Consider the following 22,623-nt stretch of genomic DNA (forward strand, 5'->3'; position numbering starts at 1 on the left):
ATTCCCAAACTTGTGTGGGCATGAGAATCTCCCGGAGGACCTGTTAAAAACACAGGTTTGCTGGCTCCACCCGCAAAGCTTTTGATTCAGCATGTCTAGGGTGGGGCCTGAGAATCTGCATTTCTAACAAGTTCCTGGAGAAGCTGCTGCAGATTGGAGAGCCCATCCAGAACCACTGTTAGTCCAATTACACCAGAGTATGGGGACCACTAACTCCAAGTAAGTGCTGTCTGGTACCTGTCAGAGGTCTCCTGTTTAGGGAATTTGTTTTGTTCTGTCTTTTCCTCTTTCCCCACTTGATATGCACCAAGTTTCAGTCTAGAAATTTTTTTTTGTTTTAATGTTAGGGTTCAATGGAGAATGTAGCTCAACTAAATTAATTTGAATATGTACTGCAATACTTGATATGGATTTTTCCAAAATGTGAGCACTTAAGCTAGACAAAAATATTTCCCCTGGGTTCAGTCATTCTGTGCAGACCAGCTCCTGGTTTCTAAGGAACCATTTGAACAGAATACAACCCCGAAGCGCCGTGCTGCTGAAGCATCCTTATGATGATTTCTAAATGTGGAACATACCCTTCAAGCCAGTTGTCCAATCAACAATTCTTGGTCATTTACAGGCTTACGACAAGCCCTGTCATTAAACTGCAGTGTTTTGTGTGAGATATTTTAGGACAGAAGGAAAGGCCCATTTTTCCAAAGGAAAAATAATTTTGTTTCGCCAGATATAAAAAATTAGTGGTTCCCACAAATATATAATGACTACAAAGGTCCTGTTTGGTGCGTGTGTGTGTGTGTGTGTGGTGAAAATTAATTGGAAGAACAGCACTTACAATTCCAGGATATTGAGAATATGCTATTGTTATTCAGACCAGCAAATGCTAGGTCAGGGAGCCCCTGATCTGGTGTTTTGTGCCTAGCAAATAATCAGAGGGGCTGAGGTAAGGGACTATGAAAATCCAACAGGCAGTGTACCACATAAAGAGCTCTTTCTTAATGAGGAATATAATGATGTGTAAGATCACAATATTTTTCTGTTAATATTTAAACATTCTTCAGGCAACTTACTGCATCTAATTACTTACCAAAAGAGGAGGAGGTGGTCTTTTTGCCTTTCTATAAAGAATTAAAAGGTGGCTAGCATTGGAGAGTGGATGAAGATACTCAAGTCTGGGGACAGAGGTGGTGGCGGCAGGCATTTATCAGCTGCACTATGCATAAACACTGGCTGGTTTGGAGTGGTAGCACCTACTTTAGTCACTCATGTTGGCTCTTGGGTGGGGATTCACAGAACCAACCCATCAGTTAGCTTAATGTAACCGACAAGAATCAGATTCCCAACCCTCCTTCCGCCCAAATCACCAACCACCTAACCTTTAAAACTACAGTTAAAACACCCCACAGCTAAAACCAAAACCAAACCAAAAACCAAAAATATTTTTTTTTAATTTTGTTAAATTACAAAGTGCCCCAAAGGGCCCAGATTCCATCACTAATTTCACTGTCCAACATTTTGAGGATGGATAAAATCCATGGATGAATTTCTCCAGGCTAAATACTTTATCTACCTACATTTACGAACATATATTATTTCTTGTGTTGTTAACATTCCTTAACAATAGCTTACCAAAATATGCAGCTGTCTTAACTTTAACTGACTTGTAGAACAGGCTTGATGTGCGAACGCAGACAAGATATGTATTTTTTGTATTAGGCTTAAGCCCTGATGCTGCCTCAGTGCTGGTTGAACTGAGGCCAGGCTGGAAGGCTTTGGTTGCAGTTCATAAGGTGTTTGACATTTTATCCAGAGTCCAGTAATCACTTAAATGAATAAGAGAAGATTTAGCATTGATCCGTTCTAATACTTCGCTCACAATATCACAACTGGGGTAGTATTCATGGAATTAGTACAGCTTCATAGACGCTGCCAATAACCACAGAGGCCTCTCAATATGGTGGAAAAAAAAAAAAAAAACCCAATAGATCAAAGAAAGCAATGATCTGGGCTATTTCTAGGCATCTCAGTGATGGAGCAGATTTAACTGCTTGTACCCAAAGAACAGAATACAAATTGACTACTACTCCCATTTAAGTCCAAGTTGGTTAATTTAGTGGATGCCTTCATTTTTTGTGTCTCTGACCTCATCTTCGGATGAAAGCTCTCAGTCCTGTTAACCAGATTCCTTTAACTACAAGTAATTTGAATGCCACACTTAATTCTCCCTACTTTTTACATAACCCTTTCAAAAATGTCTTAGTCTTCTCTGACTATGAAAATTGGTTAAATCTGACGTTTACCAAAATTCTTATTCCAGGGCTGGGTTCATGCCTCGACTGGCAGTCAAGGGGTTCTCTTAGAGTTTAGCGTACTTTGCAAGCTCCCTGGACAGATTAGGATCGAGCAATTCATCTCATTTGATCTGTTCTTCCATATACACAAGACAAGTCAATGTTTGTTATGACTTTCTTGATCCTTATTTATAAGACAATACAAGAGGAAACCATGTGTGTATGTTTGAAATAGAAATGATACACTGCACAGATATAGTTCACCACGTTATGCGATGGGTTGTCAGTGTTCAAATGGGGAGTCTGAAGAGTAGGAACAGATGCTTTTTTTCCTTAATGGCACTTTCTCTAATTTAAAATCCTTCCATTTATTTCCCTAAGATTTAGTGATAACTTTAAACACTTTAACTAAATTACCCAGCGGCTTGGCAGCCATCACAGAGGCAAATCTTTTTAGAAATCCTAGCAATCTGTTAGATCATGGGTACTATGATATAAAATCTGCATGCTCCACATTCAAAAATTAAATCAGTGCAATGGATACAAATACATAATGCAAATGGCACCATTTCCAAACTGAGGGTACATGACCTGCCTCTAAATATTGACTTTCTATGTTTTCCTTCAGTCATTGACTTTCTAAATTTGGGCCAATTTATTCTCATTATTCCTAAGTAAACCTGCTTTTATTTTTTTTTTTTAACAGTTATTTTATAATCAAACAGAGCCAGCCAGCCCTGATTCGTGGATCCTGATGTTGCTAGGATACATGGCTTGGTACTTGATGAAAGTATATCACTTCAAAGGAGAAAACTTTCAAGTGTCCTAGAATATGACACTCCTGTCTTCCACTGTGGAAGACGGGCCCAATCCAAGAGCTTCTTGGAAGCTCACAGACTGCAGGATTGGCTTCCCATGCTTTGAAATAAGCATCCCCTCCAGGGAGGGGAGGGGGGACTGTGCAATTGCTAAAACTAGTCAGGTTGGTCTTAAAGCAAGGAACACACGTATTTATAATGAAACACGTTTTCATGTTTGTTTCACAGTGAAGAGAAAAAACCCAGAACCCCCAGATTTTATGTACTTTGAAAATATATTTAAAAACATTAAAAATTCTATATTTAAAACATATATTATATGTTAATTAGTACACTTAAATAGAACTTGTATTTACAATAGGCTTCTGATGCGGTTAAGTTTTAATGCCAATTTTTTTCAATAACATAATTATATAAATATACTAAAATACAATAAATATTTTTTTTGTTTTACATGGTGAATAATATCTTTACCATAGAGAAAACAAGGCCACAGACATTTACTTACATTTTCAATGGAAATCACCATAAAAAAGCAACAGGCCTGCCGGCATGCACCAAACACTTCTGCCACAAAGAGACCACAGCAAGACTTTAAAACAAAACAAAACAAAACAAAACTGAACAGAACAGAACAAAAATGAACAGCAACAGAGAAAGATTTTAACAAAATAAATCTTAGATCAACGTAAACCACCAAGCATGTGACCGTGATGTATCCTATCGGGTAAGAGAGAGCCAGTGACCACACAATTGCCGAATGTCTCCTGTTCAACCACTTAATACATCTGGCCTTAGCAGGACTTTTGAGACTGTGATGGGCACTTCTTTGATAATTTCGTCCCTCAGAAGGAAGCTGCGAAAAGTTAATATACAGCAGATTTTCATTACATGTCAAAAATAATTACAAAGACAGTATTTTCAAACAACACAAAACAAACCTAAAGTCTTCCCTCTTTGAAAGACAGGTGTTCGGATGGTATCGTAAAGGATAGGCTAGGCTCGTTCTAAGTGAAAGACTGAACAAATAGAAATTATTTGCTGATGGTATCTTCATTCCCTGGGTCATGGTGGACAACCTCTTTTGCTTAGCCCTCACTCTACTAAGATGCGGCAACTTCTCGAGGCTTTCTGATATTCAAGGACACTGGTCAAGGACATTTTCAGATTTGGATAACGGGCTGAATGGGTGAGTGGGTTTAGCACTAATTTTCCCTGGGATTCATTTTTCCCAGGACCATGCTATTCCAGGCTCCCACCTTTATTTCTCCAAACCCAAGATGGCAGAGGTGAGGCAGGGACCCTCTCCATGAACAGACAGGATGGGCAGGAGGTTGCTGAGGCCTTCACTGGGGAGCAAAACTTTATCAGCTCTGTCCTGGCCTCTTCCATTGAGCAAGGCACCTTCAAGCCTTTCGTGTCCTAGACATGCAGACACCTTCCTGAAGTCTTGTCTTGGGACAAGATTTTCTCTTGGTAGCCTTGGTCATCCAACCTGAGTTTTTGGGGCCTTTTCCTGTCCCTTCCCCCTTACCGAAAGTTCTCAGAAGACAAAACCCTGGTTTTCCTCAAGTCTAATTTCAAAGCAGAAAGTGTTCATGTCGCAAGCATTTTCCATCTCATTGTATCAGTTTCATGATGACAATGTCACATTTGGTTCTGAACCTGCCCCAGGCTAATCCAGCTGTAGGACAAATTACCCAGGGTCGAGAATGTAAGTCAGCTCAAGTGGGGTCCTCCAGCGAGAACCTCTTAGCACAGTTAGATAATGTAGGCACTTAAAGCGCGAGGTCCAAGCAACTTGACACAGTCATTCCAGAGCCACCTCTGAAAGGTCCTTCAAAGGTCTCCCTCTTGGAATGTCTCAAGTACCATTCCCCACCCCCACCTAGACATCAGGATGGCCACGCAGAAATTCCTCCTGCACCACCCGGAAATGACGTGTCAGCTCCACACAGCCTCCATATGGCTGGTTCAGTCTCACGTCACTGGCAGTGTGGACTCCTGCTCTGATCTAGGCATTTCTGGGTCCATACAGAACTCCACCTTTTGCTTGCAAGACGGTTTTAAGCCTTACCATGATTTTGTTAAGCCTTACAAATGATTTACCCAAGTGTTTACCCCTCATAAAAAAGAATCTTTGAGTTTTTTGTTGTTGTTCTTTTTCTCTTCTAAAAGAAAGAAAGAAAGAAAGAAAGAAAGAAAGAAAGAAAGAAAGAAAAAAGAAAAGAAAGAAACCACTGTTCTCCATGCTTATGAATGAGTGCCACAATATGACAAAATTTGTCCACTCGTTCACAGCAGTGGTAAATTATTTCAGAGCACCCAACTGATTTTTCTTCCTTTAAGAGAAAACAAAATAAAGAGGGGACCAAAGGGGGAGGGAGGGAAAGAATGTGCTCTAAGAAAATGTAGATCTTTCCAGCAAAAGAAGCTTCTGCTGACCAAGGCCCAAAGGGTGAGTGGGAGCCCAGAAGGTGCATCATGGGAAGTGGAGTGAGCACTTCATTCAGTTGCCTTTTTATTCAGTTTCCAATCATCTGATTGATATTGCCAACATCTTTACAACATACAAATAAATCTTTTATCAACCAGAATATATACTGAAGGAATTCTTTCCCCATCCCTACTCCCTGTGGGAACTTGAAAGAAAGAAAGAAAGAAAGAAAGAAAGAAAGAAAGAAAGAAAGAAAGAAAACAAAACAACAAAACAAACAAAAAAAACACAAAACAAACAAAAATATACCCCTCCCATCCACCCATTCCCTAAGCCAGTAAAGCAATGACAACAGCACCTTGACATTGTTTTAATTCCAACGCTATCAGAAGTTAAAAGCAGTAAAACAGATAATAGTACTAACAAGAACGAAGATACTTACTGTCTAAAATGTAAACGGAATGTTTTGGTTCAAATTTTTGTTGGTTTTTTTTTTTTTGTCTGTTTTCTGAAAGAGGACAGTTTATTATCAATTCACAATTAAAGCAGCATGCAATTTATTATTTTTTTTTTAAACTTTTTACGTTTTCAATTCTTGGCAACGGCAACAAACCACAACATTATCGAGGAATGAAATGCAGACTTTTTAAAGTTGTGCGCAAAATGACTGTTTCCCTTCTGGTCATGGATATGTCCAATAAATAGATTGTAGAACCACTGTACTGTATAAACTTCATTTATACATGCAGTTCATAAAATTATTTTTTCTTAACTGAATAATTTACCCTGTTATGTATATATACAAATAGATAATTTTTGTCTCAATATAATCTATACAACATCAATCCACTATCTTCCTCTTTTAATGGTCAATGTACATACACAGGAAGTGTCTATCCTTATGAATCGCCAGCCAATTCTCTTTTTGCTATCCATGGTGAGGGCCCGCACGTACGACTGGGTAGTTCGGCACTGGGAGTTCCAATGCCTTTTGTCTATGCCCCTGCAGCCCTCCTTTGTGTAACCCATGGGATTGCACTTGGTCTCGTAGAAGTACTGCTTCAGTTGGCCTTTCGATACAGGGACTTTTTCAAGGACGGTGACCGTCCCGCCCGACATGTCCACTGCAGTCTTTTTATCTGCCGCTGTCACCCACTCGCTAATGCTGTCGCACACGCTCAGCTCCCCGCGGCGGGCAGGGTCAGAGTGGCGCCGGACCCTCATAGACATGTTTGCAGCATCCAGGTAATTTTTGTATTCCTCAAGCAGAAAGAGGAGAGGAGGCTCCAAAGGCACTTGACTACTGAGCATCACCCTGGAAGTGTATAAGTCCGCGTCCTTACTGTTTTCTTCATTGGGTCGACCTTTCTGGTCCTCGTCCAACAGCTCTTCTATCACGTGTTCAAAAGTGTCAGCCAAGGATGTCAGGCCTCTCGACCCTGCCTTGGGCCCGTTCACGCTCTCCAGAGTCCCATGGGTCCGCACACCTGGGTAGGCCAAGCTGCCTTGTCCTCGGCCGTTGGCTTCTTTCATGGGGGCAGCCTTCATGCAACCGAAGTATGAAATAACCATAGTAAGGAAAAGGATGGTCATCACTCTTCTCACCTGGTGGAGCTGCAGGGAAAAAACAGAAACAGGACACAGAGCCGGTTAGCACTTTCTTTCGCAGGGATGCGCTGCGGCCATCGGACTGTGATTCCAGGCCATTCTGCGGGGGCAAGGATTTTATGCACTGGTGATGAACTCTAGTTGCATCAGACACACGTTAGCGTCAGTCGTGTGCTCTGTGTGGCGTTTACACCCAAGGTTAGATGGCTTCTACATAAGTGCAAAAAACTGTGGCTGCAAGTTCTCCCTTACCAGCTTTGTAAGTTTAATTTTTAATGATCTCTGCTCAGGCTGTCACAAGAAACACAAAATCAGAAATGTTACTAGGCAACAACTCCAAGTGTAATAGTAATTTTTTTTTCAAGTTAGCAACATGGTCCTATTGCGGGAGCTGTGTGACAGGAACAGCAGTGGCCTGAGGGGTCTGTGGGGGCCTTTCCGGCTGTGTGATATCTAGGTATGAAGAGCACCGTAAAACAGAAGTCGGGGAGCTGTAAGGAGACTTTTACATGGACTTTTTTTTCCCCTCCCATAATCTATTAGGACAAAGCATAAAGATAGTCTCATCAAGCCATCCGCAAGGCCACCGAGGACTTGCTTCCCATCCTGAAGAAAGTTTATGTCCTGAAGAAAGTTTACATTAGAACTCGGGGCTCCCAACTTTAGCTTCAATGTTTTCCTAGTACACCTGGGTGGTCACTACTGAAAATGTTCTGCTTATTTCCAAACACAAATCATTTTCTACACGTTGATTTTAATGGTGTGTCTATACCTGGGTCTGATGTCATGAAAACAATGTGTCTGCTTAAAAGAGCACTGAAAAAGTCAGCATTAAAAAGGCAATGAAGTCAATGTCAAATGCCTCCCATATGCGGATCCACGTTTATCTCCACTAACTCTGAGCCCCTCACCCCTTTGACTTTTCTGGCTCATGTACAGAGCCATCCAAGCAAGCTCAGCTTCTCCTTTTATTAGAAATGTGGTCCTGTGGGGGCGCCTGGGTGGCGCAGTCGGTTAAGCGTCCGACTTCAGCCAGGTCACGATCTCGCGGTCCGGGAGTTCGAGCCCCGCGTCAGGCTCTGGGCTGATGGCTCGGAGCCTGGAGCCTGTTTCCGATTCTGTGTCTCCCTCTCTCTCTGCCCCTCCCCTGTTCATGCTGTCTCTCTCTGTCCCAAAAATAAATAAACGTTGAAAAAAAAATTTTTTTTAAAAAGAAATGTGGTCCTGTGAGTACGTGTATGTGAGAGAGCTCAGAGTTTATCATAACTTTAAAAGGCTGAGTGGCGTCTTGCACATTGTGGAATAGGCAGCGAGCACTTCTTTCTGTGCTTTTGAAGTTTTCTGGGAAGTCCCTTAACAGCACACCACAAAATTAATCTTTTCCTGTTTGCCAGAGGGTTGCTATACTCTAAATCTGGCTCTACATCTATAAGCAGGCTCTGGGAAGCCAATTAGAATGGAAGAACAAACAAAATGAAAACATACCTATAGACCGACCCAAGGTTACCGTCAGATGGTGAAGGACTTCAGAATCACTTACCTGAAGCACTGGGTCTCTTAGCAAGAAAGAGAAGCATCCCTGGGCTCCGACACTCTAACTATTCCTACTTCTCAGTCCTGGAGCAAGGACTTACAAAAAGACACACATGTGTCTAACCAGTAGGGAAAAGGACTGTTTTTCTGTCCATATGAAGTGTCACTGAACAGGAAGACAACCTACCTCCAGTTAATAGGTCATACTTCAGAAATGGCTAAAAATTCTGGCATTGAAAAGCAAATGTTTCTCTTCTCCACTTTCATAAGAGATCACATTTTCTACCACTAAGGGGCTATTACCATCCCCAAACACCCACAAATTTCTTTGTGGATTCACTCTCACTATATACAAATAGCAAGCACGCTCAGAGCCGTTTGGAGCGCACAATGGCCAGAGTCAGAAGCACACACTGGTTTGAATAAACCACAGATATCTATTCTGCTAACACCTGAACTTTTTGCGAATGTTCTGGATTCTGCACCATCAAAGAAATGTATCCTCTAAGGAGGTTTCTATTCCTGGCAGGCAGTATTTACACCATTGAATGAAAACCTTTTCTCCTGATGTTCCCAGTCCAAGTTAAAACAACCCAAGGGGCACCTCAAATGTAGGTCGATGAAAGAATGCAAATATAGAATATTTTACTCCAGTCATCCGTATCACTCTGATAGAGATTTGCTGTGATCAGCAATCTTTTAATGCCATATTTCATCAAGTCTAAGATACCAGCATTATAAAACACATCATTTTACGTACCACTAAGAAATAAAAAATGCAGCCAATTAAACCATTGCTTTCTTTATCACTTGGAAATATTATTGTACACTTACTGAAGAGTTCTTTTAGACTTATTCAGACACATTTTATCATATACAATTTTTCTGCATATGTAACAAAAGTAAGCAAACTAAATTGGTTAAGGCGATGACAACTATACGATGACTCCTACATGGCAACAATAACAATACAACAACATCGGCTATAAGACACAACTTCAGAGATATTACAAATATGAATGACAAACTGTGATTCTAGAATTAATGAAATGGAGTAAGTTTCATAAATATTTACTAAATGCCCACATGAACCGCTTAAAATGGCCCAAGGTACTGAGGCATCTTCAACTACAGAGTTGGGAAATTGTTTTATTATCACTACCACAGATAAGAGGCTTTTAATGATATACCTTTTTCTATACTTGGCTTAGAGAAGTTTACCCTGCCTTTCACTGGTCTCCTCTTTATATGTTAGTAACTTTTAGGTTCCAAAAGTGGTACTTTATGTATCATTTTATTAGCAGTTCCATAAACAAATATTTCAGAGGACGAAATGGTATCTGAGTAAATATAACTTGGCTTTCATCCTGAAGCCCAAACAGTGGCATCCCTCAAAGCGGAACATCTGCACAGATTCAGTTAAATTAAGTATCTGGTGCTAAAGCCCAGCCCCCTTTGCCAGCCCTGACCCCAGTGACACTTCTAGGATGCTCACTGCCTACTCCCAACGCCTTGTAAGTGCATCCAGCACCAAACTCAATACCTTTTGTGGAAACAATATTACTTCCTAACTTGTCTGTTTCTGACAGTGATTTCTTAATACTTTGGACCACCCAGGGTGGAGGCTAGGAATCTTGGAATCAAGTTTGACCATACATTTTGGGTATGGTCTTCAAATCCAATCAGTGAAGAAGTCCTGCTCATTTTTCCTTTACAACATTTCTCCTGTCCATCCCTTTCCTCCGTCCTGCTGCCGCCATCTTGGTTCAGCTCTCACCATCTCAATGTCCCCCTGATGCACTTTACGTCCTTTCTGCTCCATTCAACTATGATGATCACTGCCTGACCAACCACTCACCTTATCTTTCTCTCTCAAAAACTTGCAATAGCATTTTCATTCCATTAGATACCATCTAACAACTTCTTTTACCTGGTATCACACCCTTCAAAATCTGGCCTCACCGTTACTCACCTCTACTCTGATCAGGCCAGAATCCTTGAAGCTGTATATACATTATTGCCTGGAAGTGACCTGTTCCATTCTTCTGGCAAACTTTTTTCTGTCTGATTAAATCTCACTTATCATCCTTCATAGCACAGTTCAAGCATACATACATGCCACCTTCTCGAATGTCCTCCTTCTCTTCTAAAATTTGCATCTTATAGCTCATTGAGTATTTTCATATCCCTACTTGCTTGTTAACTAACAGTGTTTGCTAACCATGGTCAGCCTTCAGTTAGATGATAGGCTCTCTGAGGGAATGAATCATGTCTGACTACCTCACCCCTGCAATTAATGGTCAACATAGAATAATATAATAGTTCTCAGTAAAAACTTACTGATGGACTTACTAAACCATTAGAAAAGGCAGTATTAACCTTTCATGGGAAGGCTTTCCATTTGGAAAGCACAAGTGAACTCATTGGAATTATTTGGTCAAGTGCAGGCCATGCTAAACCCAAATTAAAAGCTCGAAGGGATCTGATAAATGGCAATTATCAGTCATGAAGAATCTCTTTAGCTTCTCTAACAGGGTAAAGCCTTACTTGACTAATTTCTAAAAAGAAAATAACACTATATCATACAAATTCCTCCTGTCACTTGTGTAGCCCTGTTCCTAACAGAAGACTTAGAAAAGTAGCCAGTGATAATAATAATCACAGTGAAACTTGGATTTTTAGTATTTCAACTGCCTTTTTGGCTGTTAACCTCTTCAATGAGTAATTTTATATACTATATTAGGAAATCGTAACAATAAGTAAGAGCTTCCATGACAATTCCTAACATTTTAGCCCTTCGGATGTGTCTTTATTACACAAAAGATAAAGAGGCTGTGTAATACTCCTAAGTAGATTGTTAGTCTATATATCTGTTTCTACATAATAAATTCACTGGTGCTGTCTAATTCTGCTCCAAGGCTCACAACAATCAGCCCAATCACATCTATAAAATGCTAGGAAGGATTGTTTGTAGCTCCATTCTCAAAAAATTAAATATAGTACACAGGGCTAAAAAGAAAATTGACAAAATAGAAGTAAAGTCTAGTTTTAAGTATGACTCATGAGTCTTAAACATTCAACTAGATGAATATCCATGACAGCATGCTGTAGTAATAACTTAACATTTGTCTGAAAGACGATAGAGCATTCACAAGCATGATCTAATTTGATTGTTACAAGGAGATAAGACAGGTATTATTATTCACATTTCACAGATGAGACCACTATGGTTCAGAGAGGTTAACAGGTTACCTCTTCACCCAAGTTTTTACTATCAGGACGTGCTGCCAGTTTTAGGATATTTAACTGCAGGGAGAAGACAGGCTATGCTACAAAGGGTGGTCAAAGAAGCAGCTTATACAACACAGCCATAATTTTCTGTAGCTGTGTGTATCCTGGAGCCCAGCTTTCTAAAGGCAGCACCAGTGAGATACTACTTTGCAGTTCTGGACTAATCATGACCTAAAAGTCCCTTCAACTTTAAGGCCTGATTATTTCAGTAGATGAAATATCAGACAACATGGTCTTCCTCTAAAGGAAAGCTATGCAAAAATATAGGCATGATAGAATGATGTTTCTATGGCCAAAGTTAAGAAGGAAAACCAAACAGTAATATGGGTAATTCAGGCACAGAGGAGAAAAAAATGCAAAGTGTTCCCTATTCCCCAGTCCCTTAGGGTTATGTCTATGACATGTAATCAAAGAAAATAGTTTAAAGATATGGTTGCTCATCTTAGTCGTATAAGCAACAAGGATGATGGTAATGTTGAAGAAATTATCAATTAATATTTAATTCCTAACATATATGATGCAAACCTATTAAGAGACCACCTTAATGCAATCTTTCAAATCAATATAAATAATCTTCAATTTGTATCCAGTTTCACTACATGCATTTATTAGCCTTTGTTCATTCATCACACATGGAATCTACTTTCAAATCTTATAGTCTAGGAGAAAAGTAGGATATGTATGTAAGTAACTAAAACAGAAAAGTAGAAACAACCCAGGAAAAGAAAAAATTCTATAAAGAGAAAGAGGTTACTTCCAGTTAGAGAAGGAAGTATGCTTTGTGAAGAGGAAGGCAAAGGATAGGGAAGATTTAGACGTGTTCAGAAAAGACACCAATGGATGGATGGAGTCTTGGTTAAAGGCACAGAGTACATTTCTGGAGAGAAGAGCCCTGGAAAGGAATAGTGAGAAAGAAGAGTGAGTGACTCTCAGATTCCAGAAAGCTCTGAGGGTGATGCTAGAGAGTTCGGACCCTGCCTTATAGGCATGAAAGAGCCAGTGAGAGTTTCTGAGCAGGGAAGTGCTTCCAGAAGCCCCGTTTATCACTAGATACAGGAGGGCCTAAAAGAACGATAGACTGGAAGAGACAATTCATTGATTTTCTTAGTGGCCATTGAGCTTTAAAAATAAATACTGAGTAGTTACTTAAGTGTGAGATTGGGGTTAAGGGCTTGGGTATATCTTTTAACTTAATTCATTTATTTCTATTTTCTATTTATTTATTTTTAGGCTGAAGGGAGTTACAAAAGAAGGGGTTAGAGAGAAGTGTGCAGAAATGAGTGCTAACCATGGGGTCATGTCTGGTTTGGCTGAAAGAACACCATGGAAGAAGGTGGAGAGAAGGCGGGAATCGAAACTCATTCCAATTATAATTACACTGAACTTGGATTCCACTGCTCAGCACTTTTAATTCAAAGATCTCCAAACACTTTGCGAATGTTAACTAATTAAGACTCATAGGACCCTAGAGGTACAGGTAACTATAATTATCCACCTTTCGTACAGGAGGAAAGAGGACCAGAGTTTTTAATCAACTCATCCACTCACTGTGGTTCCCCTGATAGAACAAGGTTAGAACCTCAGATTCCAAAGGAAAACTAGGCCTTCAACTACAGAAACTAGTTTCTTTCATCCCTCTGCATTATTTTCCCATTAGGTATACACTGCTTAGCTGAGAAGAATTAAAAACAAATAAACAAACAAACAACAACAATAAAACTTCACATTCCTCAAGGAAAATAATTGGCAGTTGGAATCCATAAATAAAATAAGGATGGGGGCTGGGGCTAATGATCATGACAGATGCTCACCTACTTGCCTGAAAGACCAATCAACTGAAACTAATAAATATTTTAGTAAATGAAATCTGATAATGCAGATTTTCCTAAGCTTTGAAGGAACTGCCTTAGGTCTTGGGTGGGGGGAGCTCAGTCAGTTAAGCGTCCAACTTTGGCTCAGGTCATGATCTTGTGGTTTGTGGGTTCAAGCCCCGCGTCAGGCTCTGTGCTGACAGCTCAGAGTCTGGAGCCTGCTTCGGATTCTGGTTCTCTTTCTCTCTCTCTGCCCCTCCCCGCTCACACTCTTCTGTCTCTCTATATAAAAAAATAAACATTAAAAATTTTTTTATTAAAAAAATGTAGGTTTTGGGGCTCCTGGGTGGCTCAGCTGGTTAAATGTCAGACTCTGATTTTGGCTCAGGTCATGATCTCATGGTTCATGGGACTGAACCTGGTGTTAGGCACCAGAGAAATTGCTGGTTCTTAGAGACCCAGAAAAATACAATACATGTAATTATCATGACAAAAAGTATATTCCTCCGAATTATTAACTTGATAGATAAATTTATATACATCTTTGATACAAAGCAAAATATCTCTGGTCCTCTATTAACCTCCTCTATTCCATACCCTATCCTTGAAAAAGCAAACACACTTCTACTGGTCAGAGATCTCCTTCACCCAGGAGTAAAACTAGACCATATTCTCCATTAGGAAGGATAGGGATGGGTATTCTCCTCCGAATTACCACAATTTGTACAAGACCTTGTACCAACTAGGTTCCCACACATGCTGAATGACTCTATTCCCTTTGTGCTGGTAATATTTGCATAGTATTTAGGGAGGTGAAATTAAAGTAAGAACAGTAAGTCTTAAAATGAGCTGGAATGAATTTTGGAATAAGGGATAGAACAAGGACCAGGTCTGGGCAGAAAACACCCCACTTGCCGTTCCAGTCCCAGGCACAGCTGCCACCACGATCCAAAGGTTTTTGTTTTTTTGTTTTGTTTTGCTTTTTTAACATTTATTCATCTTTGAGAGAGAGAGAGAGAGAGAGAGAGAGAGAGAGGAGCAGAGAGAGAGGGAGACACAGAATCCGAAGCAGGCTCCAGGCTCTGAGCTGTCAGCACAGAGCCCGATGCGGGACCCAAACTCACTGGCTGCGAGATCATGACCTGAGCCAAAGCAGGACGCTTAACCGACTGAGACACCCAGGCGCCCACGATCCAAAGGTTTTTAAGTGCCTCCAACACTGCTGCCCCAAGAAACCTACTGTTCGACTGTAACCAAGGAAGACTCCCTGAAAGCCAGAGCCACCCACAGCTGGCAGTCCAATCCATGCCTGCCCTCTTCCTTCACCGCCACAGAGTAATATCGCCCACACAGTGCACATCTCTATAATAAAGTCTCAAACATACACAAGCCACTTGCCTATCAAATGAATAGATGGCCAAAAATTTTGCTTTTTAAATTTTTTTTTTTTAACGTTTTTTATTTATTTTTGGGACAGAGAGAGACAGAGCATGAACGGGGGAGGGGCAGAGAGAGAGGGAGACACAGAATCGGAAACAGGCTCCAGGCTCCGAGCCATCAGCCCAGAGCCTGACGCGGGGCTCGAACTCACGGACCGTGAGATCGTGACCTGGCTGAAGTCGGACGCTCAACCGACTGCGCCACCCAGGCGCCCCAAAAAATTTTGCTTTTTAAAATATGTTTTCAAACTGTTTTTTAAATTATAAGAACAAAATGGCAGGCAACATTCAATTAAAAAGCCTAACCTCTTTAATCCTTCTCCCCTCCCTCCTCCTTTCCTTCCTTCCTTCCTTCCTTCCTTCCTTCCTTCCTTCCTTCAAATGTTCATTTTGGGGCACCTGGGTGGCTCAGTTGGTTGAGCACTGGACTCTTGATTTGGCTCAGGTCATGATCTCATGGTTTGTGGGATCGAGCCCTGCGTGGGGCTTCACACTGAGCATGGAGCCTGCTTGGGATCCTGTCTCCCTCTGCCTCCTCCCCTACTCACACTCTCACTCTCTCTCTAAAAAAGAAATTAAGAAAAAAAAAAATATGTATCTTTGGCGGAGGGGCAGAAGAGAGCGAGACAAGAGAATCTGAATAGGCCCCACCGCTGTCAGTGAAAGCCTGAGGCAGGGCTTGAACTCACAAACCCTGAGATCATGACCTGAGCTGAGGTCGGACACTCAACTGACTGAGCCACCCAAGCGCCCCAGGATTGTTTTCTTTAGATTTTCAGGTGAGATTTGTTTATAATAAACTGAAGTTCAGATTTAACAATATTCTAACTATTATTTTTTGCTTTTTAAATTTTTTATTTTAATGCCAGTTAGTTAACATACAGTGTTGTATTAGTTTCAAGTGTACAACATAGTAGTTCAACAATTCCATACCTCACCCAGTGCTCACCACGACAAGTGCACTCCTTAATCCCCATCACTTATTTAACCCATCCCCCTACCTCTCTCCCCTCTGGTGACTGTCAGTTTGTTTTCTGTAATTAAGAGTCTGTTCCTTGATTTGTCTCTCTCTCCTTTTTTTTTCCCTTTATTTGTTCTGTTTCTTAAATTCCACATGAGTGAAATCATATGCTTTTGTCTTTCTCTGAATAATATTCTTCTAACTATTAAACTGCGAAAAATAACACATTATCAAATTCCCATACATGGTAGACAGTAATGTTCATTATGATATTATCTAACAGGTTCTGCTAAGTTTCAGTGACCCACTTTGCAAGGAAGGACATGAAAAAATTAAACGAAACCTTGCTTCTCAAAGTGAGATGGATGGGCCAGTAGCATTAGCATCACCAAGGCACTTCAAAGAAATGAAGAATCTCAGCTTCCCTTCCTCCATCCCTTCCACCCTGTTGACTAAAACAGAATATGCACATTGACAAGATTCATATACTTCAAGGCGGTTCATTAAAGTTGAGAAACACTGGACTCTGATAAAGAGAGAGGAAGCTACTTATGATAAGGAAATGAAAGGGTTAAAGTCAACTTAAGTATTGTGGCACATTCTGAGCATGCCATGGGCTTACTCACCATCTCTCCTCCTTGGCTCAACTTGTTTTATTGGAACATTTATTATGTAGGAAAATATTTTTGCTTTTGTAATGGTATTAAATAAATCTGGGTTCCCTTCATGTCAACTTGCTTTTCCACTATTGTGTTTGTACAATAAAGCACAGGATACCTATAAACATGATTGACTGAATGAGAATTTATATTGTACTACCGATCTAAATCTGAACTCCCACTCAATCACTAATTTTTATCTCAATGCTACAAAGCAAGTACAAGCATAATTGGCCTCCCTGATCACTTACAAAGGCTAACATCACTCACTCAATCAGAATCAAACTGGAAATGATACAAACAGCACTAGCAGGTGATAGATTTCAACACACATTAATATTCCTTTCATCCAGGTTTCTGATGGTGAAACAGAGACAGAGGCAGGGAAAACTGATTCACTCACTCAATGAAGATTTATTTCTAGGCCTGTCCTAAAGCTAACAGATCTAGCTAACTCCTACCACCTAACTCCTAAATAAATCTCCCCACACACAAAAAAAACAGCAGCAGTGGCAGCAACAACAAAACCTTAAAACATATGATTGTATCAAGCATCCAAACCCCTGTTCAACCCTAATCCATCTCTACCTCAGTAAGGTACCCAGCAGGCAACTCAATTTCTCAGTTGGGTTCCAACAATTGGGATCATTTGCCTCAAGACTAAAGGAGCCAAAATGACCAAAAAGAAAAGAAAAGAAAACAAAACAAAAAGTTAGCTTTCTAAAGAAAAGTATAAACATTTTTTTGAGTTACAAGGACATCACCATCAGGGAGTTGATAGGGTGGTTTCATAAATAGAACTGGAGACAGCTTCACTGTTTAGGTTTTTTACAAAGGATTGCAAAGACAGCTAGTTCCCAAACACCAAGTCACCAAGTCACCAGTACGGACACACATGACTCATACTGGGAATGCTGATAGTGTTGCTGTTAAATCATCTGATGCTGAGTGGGGCTGAGATGTCACAGAACCCTCTTTTCCCAGGCAGAATCCTAAGTATTATTGGGTTCCATCTTGAGCCCCACACAGTACAGATGTGAACACAGCTGAGGGACAGCCTCCTCCAAATTACAAACATGGTGCACCTGCTAACAGGGGATGTTGTGAAAGCACAGCAGAGCACTGTCTTCTAAGTTCCTGGACCCAGGAATAAACATGCCCTGGGCTTAAAGAAAGTGCAAGGGTGATGTAATGGTAGTCTTTGTCCCTAAGGGGAGAGCATGCAGTGGTCATGCTCTCAAGCCAGAGGATAAAAGGAATCCCCTTTTAAGAAAGAAGTGTGCCAGGGACGCCTGGGTGGCTCAGTCAGTTAAGCATCCGACTTCGGCTCAGGTCATGATCTCATGGTTCGTGGGATGGAGCCCTGCATCGGGCTATGTGCTGACAGCTCAGAGCCTGGAGCCTGCTTCGGATTCTGTGTCTCCCTCTCTCTCTCCCCCTTCCCAACTCACGCTGTCTCCCTCTGTCTCAAAAATAAATAAACATTAAAAAAAAAATTTTTTTTAAAGAAAGAAATGTGCCATAATGTGGAAATTGAGCACAAGCCAGAACAATTACAATTAAAAAAAAAAAAGAAAGAGAGAGAGAGAGAAAGAAAGTTAAGACCAGTCTGTTCTATTTCAGTCTCTTTCCCCAGTATTGGAAACTTCAAATCAACAGGTTGCTTGTAAGGTGCTGCTGGACACTTTGTGGAGTTCCTACAATGAGACGTTATGGCGATTTTGACAGCTGTGAGCCAACGCCCACTAGACACACACACACTCGTAATGGACCCCAGAGCTGTGGTAAAGGCATGCCCTTCTCAGTTTTTCCACAGATGGTGCTCCTGAAATTTTCCACAGCCAATGTATTCCTGTGGTTAATTAGTTATCTGAGTGAATTCCATCACAGAATATCTGTTCATAATTAGAGCCATCTTAGGTCCAAACTGGAAGCCTTCAATGTCATTACTTCAGAAGGGGTAAAATGGGAACAGGACAGATGAGTCTCACCTGATGAAGAGCCTCTCACTCTAGATTAGATCCTATCCTCTGAGCTACGACAGAGAACATTAATTTTTAAAAAGCAAGAGGTGAAAAATAGGTGGAGGAAGAAACTGGACAGATAAGGTGCCCCTAGAACAAAAGGATAGCATTCCCTTTAAAACCACTATCAGGAGATCCTAGGGGAAAGATGAAATTAGCAAGAGAACGCCATTAGCTCTCTGTTGCTCACCTTTATGAGACCATTTTCAGGAATCAGTTTGTTAAATTCCACTGAAGCGCAAATGTACACACCGCAGCCCTTCTTCTAGGTTGCTGAGTCATACCATACAGAAGTGTGTGGGCAGATGCCAAAACATGTGTGGACACGCAGCCCTTTCTGTAGAAACTCAACGTTCCAAGCATTAACAAGGATTAACCTTTTGCACACGAGGAGAAAACTGGTGGGTCCACACATTCAGCTGTCCTTCAGGTTATTTTTGCATCTAACTCTACAATTTCTTTTAATTACTTATTGTAAAGCACAAGAAAATGCTCATTATTTGTAGGTTAATGCAGGAGCAAAAATTATTGTGTACGTTCCCCTGCCCACTGCCCTACCCCAGCCCCCAACTCTTCTAAGTGTCCCTGTTCATTTGAATTGCACAAGCAAGCCAGTTTCTGGGTCCTGCGCATAATGAGCCATGTGGACCCTATTCAAGAAACTGGCCATGTTCCAGAGCTACTATAAAATACAAGGAAAATATTAACATCTCAGATGACAAAAGATCCATATGGCTGGTCAGAAAATATCCACATTGCTTAAGCCAATAGAGTGTACCTATATGGAAACATTCAATTCTGTTCCATGAGCATCAGGACTGTGAGAACATCTGTTTGTCTCCATTCCTTTTCACTAAACATTGATTCCAACAGAATACATGCAAACTCAGACACCAATATATTTAATCTAAGCAAGAGGACGAGGGATGTGTTTTTACATCGTATCTATAAGTAAACACTGGAGCGCCTGGGTGGCTCAGTCGGTTAAGCATCCTACTTTGGCTCAGGTCATGATCTCGAGGTTCATGAGTTCAAGCCCTGCGTCAGGCTCTGTGCTGAAGGCTCAGAGCCTGGATCCTGCTTCAGATTCCGTGTCTCCCTCTCTCTCTGCCCCTACCCTGCTCACACTCTGTCTCTCCCTCTCTCAAATAAATAAATAAATAAATAAAATCATATATATTATATATATAAATTATATATATTATATATATTTATAATATGTATAATATATATACATACATATAATATATATGTACTATATATATGTAAACACAGTATTGTATATTATATGTATGTATTATATACATACATACATATCATATATATATATGTACTATATATATATGTAAACACAATATTGGTGGTACTGGTGCGTATGGAGAGAGGGAGGGGATTTTGGAAGAAGCTGTGGGCAGATGAATAAGTAATATCAATCTTCTCTTTGTATAAAAATGATTAAAAATAATAGCTAACATTTACGAGCTGCAAGGTAGATAACTGAGTTATCCATAGCTTACAGCTAAGAAAACGGAGTCTCAGAGAAGTTCAATAAATTGCCTAAAGCCACATGCCCAGCATGTGGTAGAAATGGAATGTGAACCAGAACTGGCTTGCATGCTTCTTTCCATATGGGGTCAGATGTGGATGTGGTGTCTTATATTTTGAGGGAGGTCTATTTGGCAGAGTTGGCCTGCAGACCTGAAGCATCAATTTCTCATTTATTTAAGCAAAACCCTCTATGATCATTCCTGATAAGCAGTTTATTCACACACTGATTCCACAAACGTTGACTCTAACTCTAATGTTTCTTCTTTCCTATCTCTTTCCCATATTGAATAATTTCCTCAGGTGTCAACCATACATGCATCATTTATAGGGCACAGGGTCAATACTATGCACAGAGGTAATTTGTTTGAAATGTCAGAACATTTCCCCCTGAGAAGATCTCACTGGGCCTGGAACAGAACCACACGCTTTGCAGATCAGTAACTGCCACTGCCAAACACTCCTGGGTCAACTTCATTGAGTAAAAATGATTTCAATCAAGACTTAAGTGCCAATGTGTCTTAAAACAAAAAACAGGGGCGCCTGGTGGCTCAGTTGGTTACGTGTCTGACTCTTGATTTTGGCTCAGGTCGTGATCTCAAAGTTGTGGGATCTGGCCCCGCATTGGGTTCCATGCTGAGCATGGAGCCAGCTTAGGATTCTCTGTCTCTGTCTCTCTCTCCCTCTCTCTCTCTGCGCTTCTTCCCCTCTCATGCTCTCTTACTCTCTCTAAAATAAAAACAAAAAAAAACCCCTTGTGACATAAAATCTTTCTTTTTAGTACCCCAACCTAATCCCCTCAAAGTCTAGAAGCCTCATTCCTTAGGCCACCCTACTTGTGACTCATGCCCTGGTCCTCAAGACCATGATACTCAAGAACAGAGCTGAGGGTCTGAGATGGGAGTGAAAAAAAGGTATGGCAGGACAATCTCAAATTTATTGTCAAGTAGTTCATACGAGTTATGGCCAAAAAGACAACAGAACAGATGGTCCAACATGGACAGAGCAGCAGCCTCTGAGAGTGTACCCACAAGAGCAATCAGGTCAAAACGGCCAAAGGAACAAAGGTCATGGGGTGGAGAACCCACACAAGTTCCTTGCCTCCAAATAGTGCCCAGGGGCCCTTGGCATCAACAACAATGGCAAAGTGGACCCAAGAGCCACACGGAGTTGACAGAAAACATACGCCTAAGATGACATCCCGAGTGTGTGTGGCAGGGTGGATGATGATGGCACAATAAAACAGAAGATGCTTCTGACCGTAGTCAGCCCCTGGATGAGAACAGGCTTCTAGAGAAGCAGCTGCAAGGAGCCTGAGAACAAAACTGGAAATGCTTCTTGTGGAAGCTTTTGGGTATTAACAACAGAAAACGTGTATTTGTCAGTGGTGTGTCAGCTAGCTTCTGGCACGCCCCCCTTGTGCCCAGAAAAGGTGTCTTGGGTAGGCCAGATAGAGTCATCCCTGCAACTCTCCAAGTGCAACTAGGCCAGAGAGAGGAAGAGGAGTGGCTTTCCCTTTGAAAGTATCCCCCAAAAAATTCTATGAAAAAGCAGAATACCTGTTTGAATGGACTAACCATTCTGCCAGGCTCCTTTTACCACACATTTTTGTGCAGTGGAACTAACGGGAATTTTCTTTTTCTAAATATAGCACACTGTCCGCCGAGAAAAAGAAGACTAAGAATCAGTGTTTCCAATGAGAATGGTAGAGTCATGTGAACATGACCTGGAATGTGGAGATGTTATCTAAGTTATAAAGCCTGTGTTTTCACATGATGCCCTATTTGTATGATGCAGGAAACTGCCTGGAAACTTCACTTTACATTAAGTCTAGCAATGCTGTGTCATAGTTCAACGTGTACATTGTACTCCACCAGTTTTAATTTATCTTATAGAGTACTAATTACTCAATTATAAATCTTCAGGAAAGTGCAAAATCATTACTCAAAAGTGCATCCCCTTGGGTGTGAAAGTTCCAGGTTCAGCAAGACTGTCTGTGATTTGGGATGTACCTCTGGAACTCCGTACCTTGAGATAAGGCTAACAGCTGCAAAATGAGCATGGAAAGCCTGGTGCAGTGTGTTGTGTTGGAACAATCTCCTTTTCTGTTCCAGTAAACACTGTTGTGGTCTTTAGATCTACCATTGCCAGTTAGGTGAATAATGACCACGTGCTCAAAATTCCATTGCAAGAATTTCTGCTGGTG

At 40.9% G+C, this 22,623-nt stretch overlaps 1 protein-coding gene across 1 annotated transcript in view; it reads right to left on the reverse strand.

Moving 5' to 3' along the window:
* Positions 1-6,032: 6,032 nt before the first annotated feature.
* Positions 6,033-22,623, reverse strand: part of BDNF (brain derived neurotrophic factor) — a 34,978-nt gene continuing 18,387 nt past the window's right edge. Inside the window, 1 exon segment of the mRNA XM_030333208.1 lies at positions 6,033-7,160. Coding sequence (XP_030189068.1) covers positions 6,396-7,160 — 765 coding nt within the window. The 3' untranslated portion in view covers positions 6,033-6,395.

This window comes from Lynx canadensis, chromosome D1, assembly GCF_007474595.2.
Source record: "Lynx canadensis isolate LIC74 chromosome D1, mLynCan4.pri.v2, whole genome shotgun sequence".
Classification (NCBI taxonomy): domain Eukaryota; kingdom Metazoa; phylum Chordata; class Mammalia; order Carnivora; family Felidae; genus Lynx; species Lynx canadensis.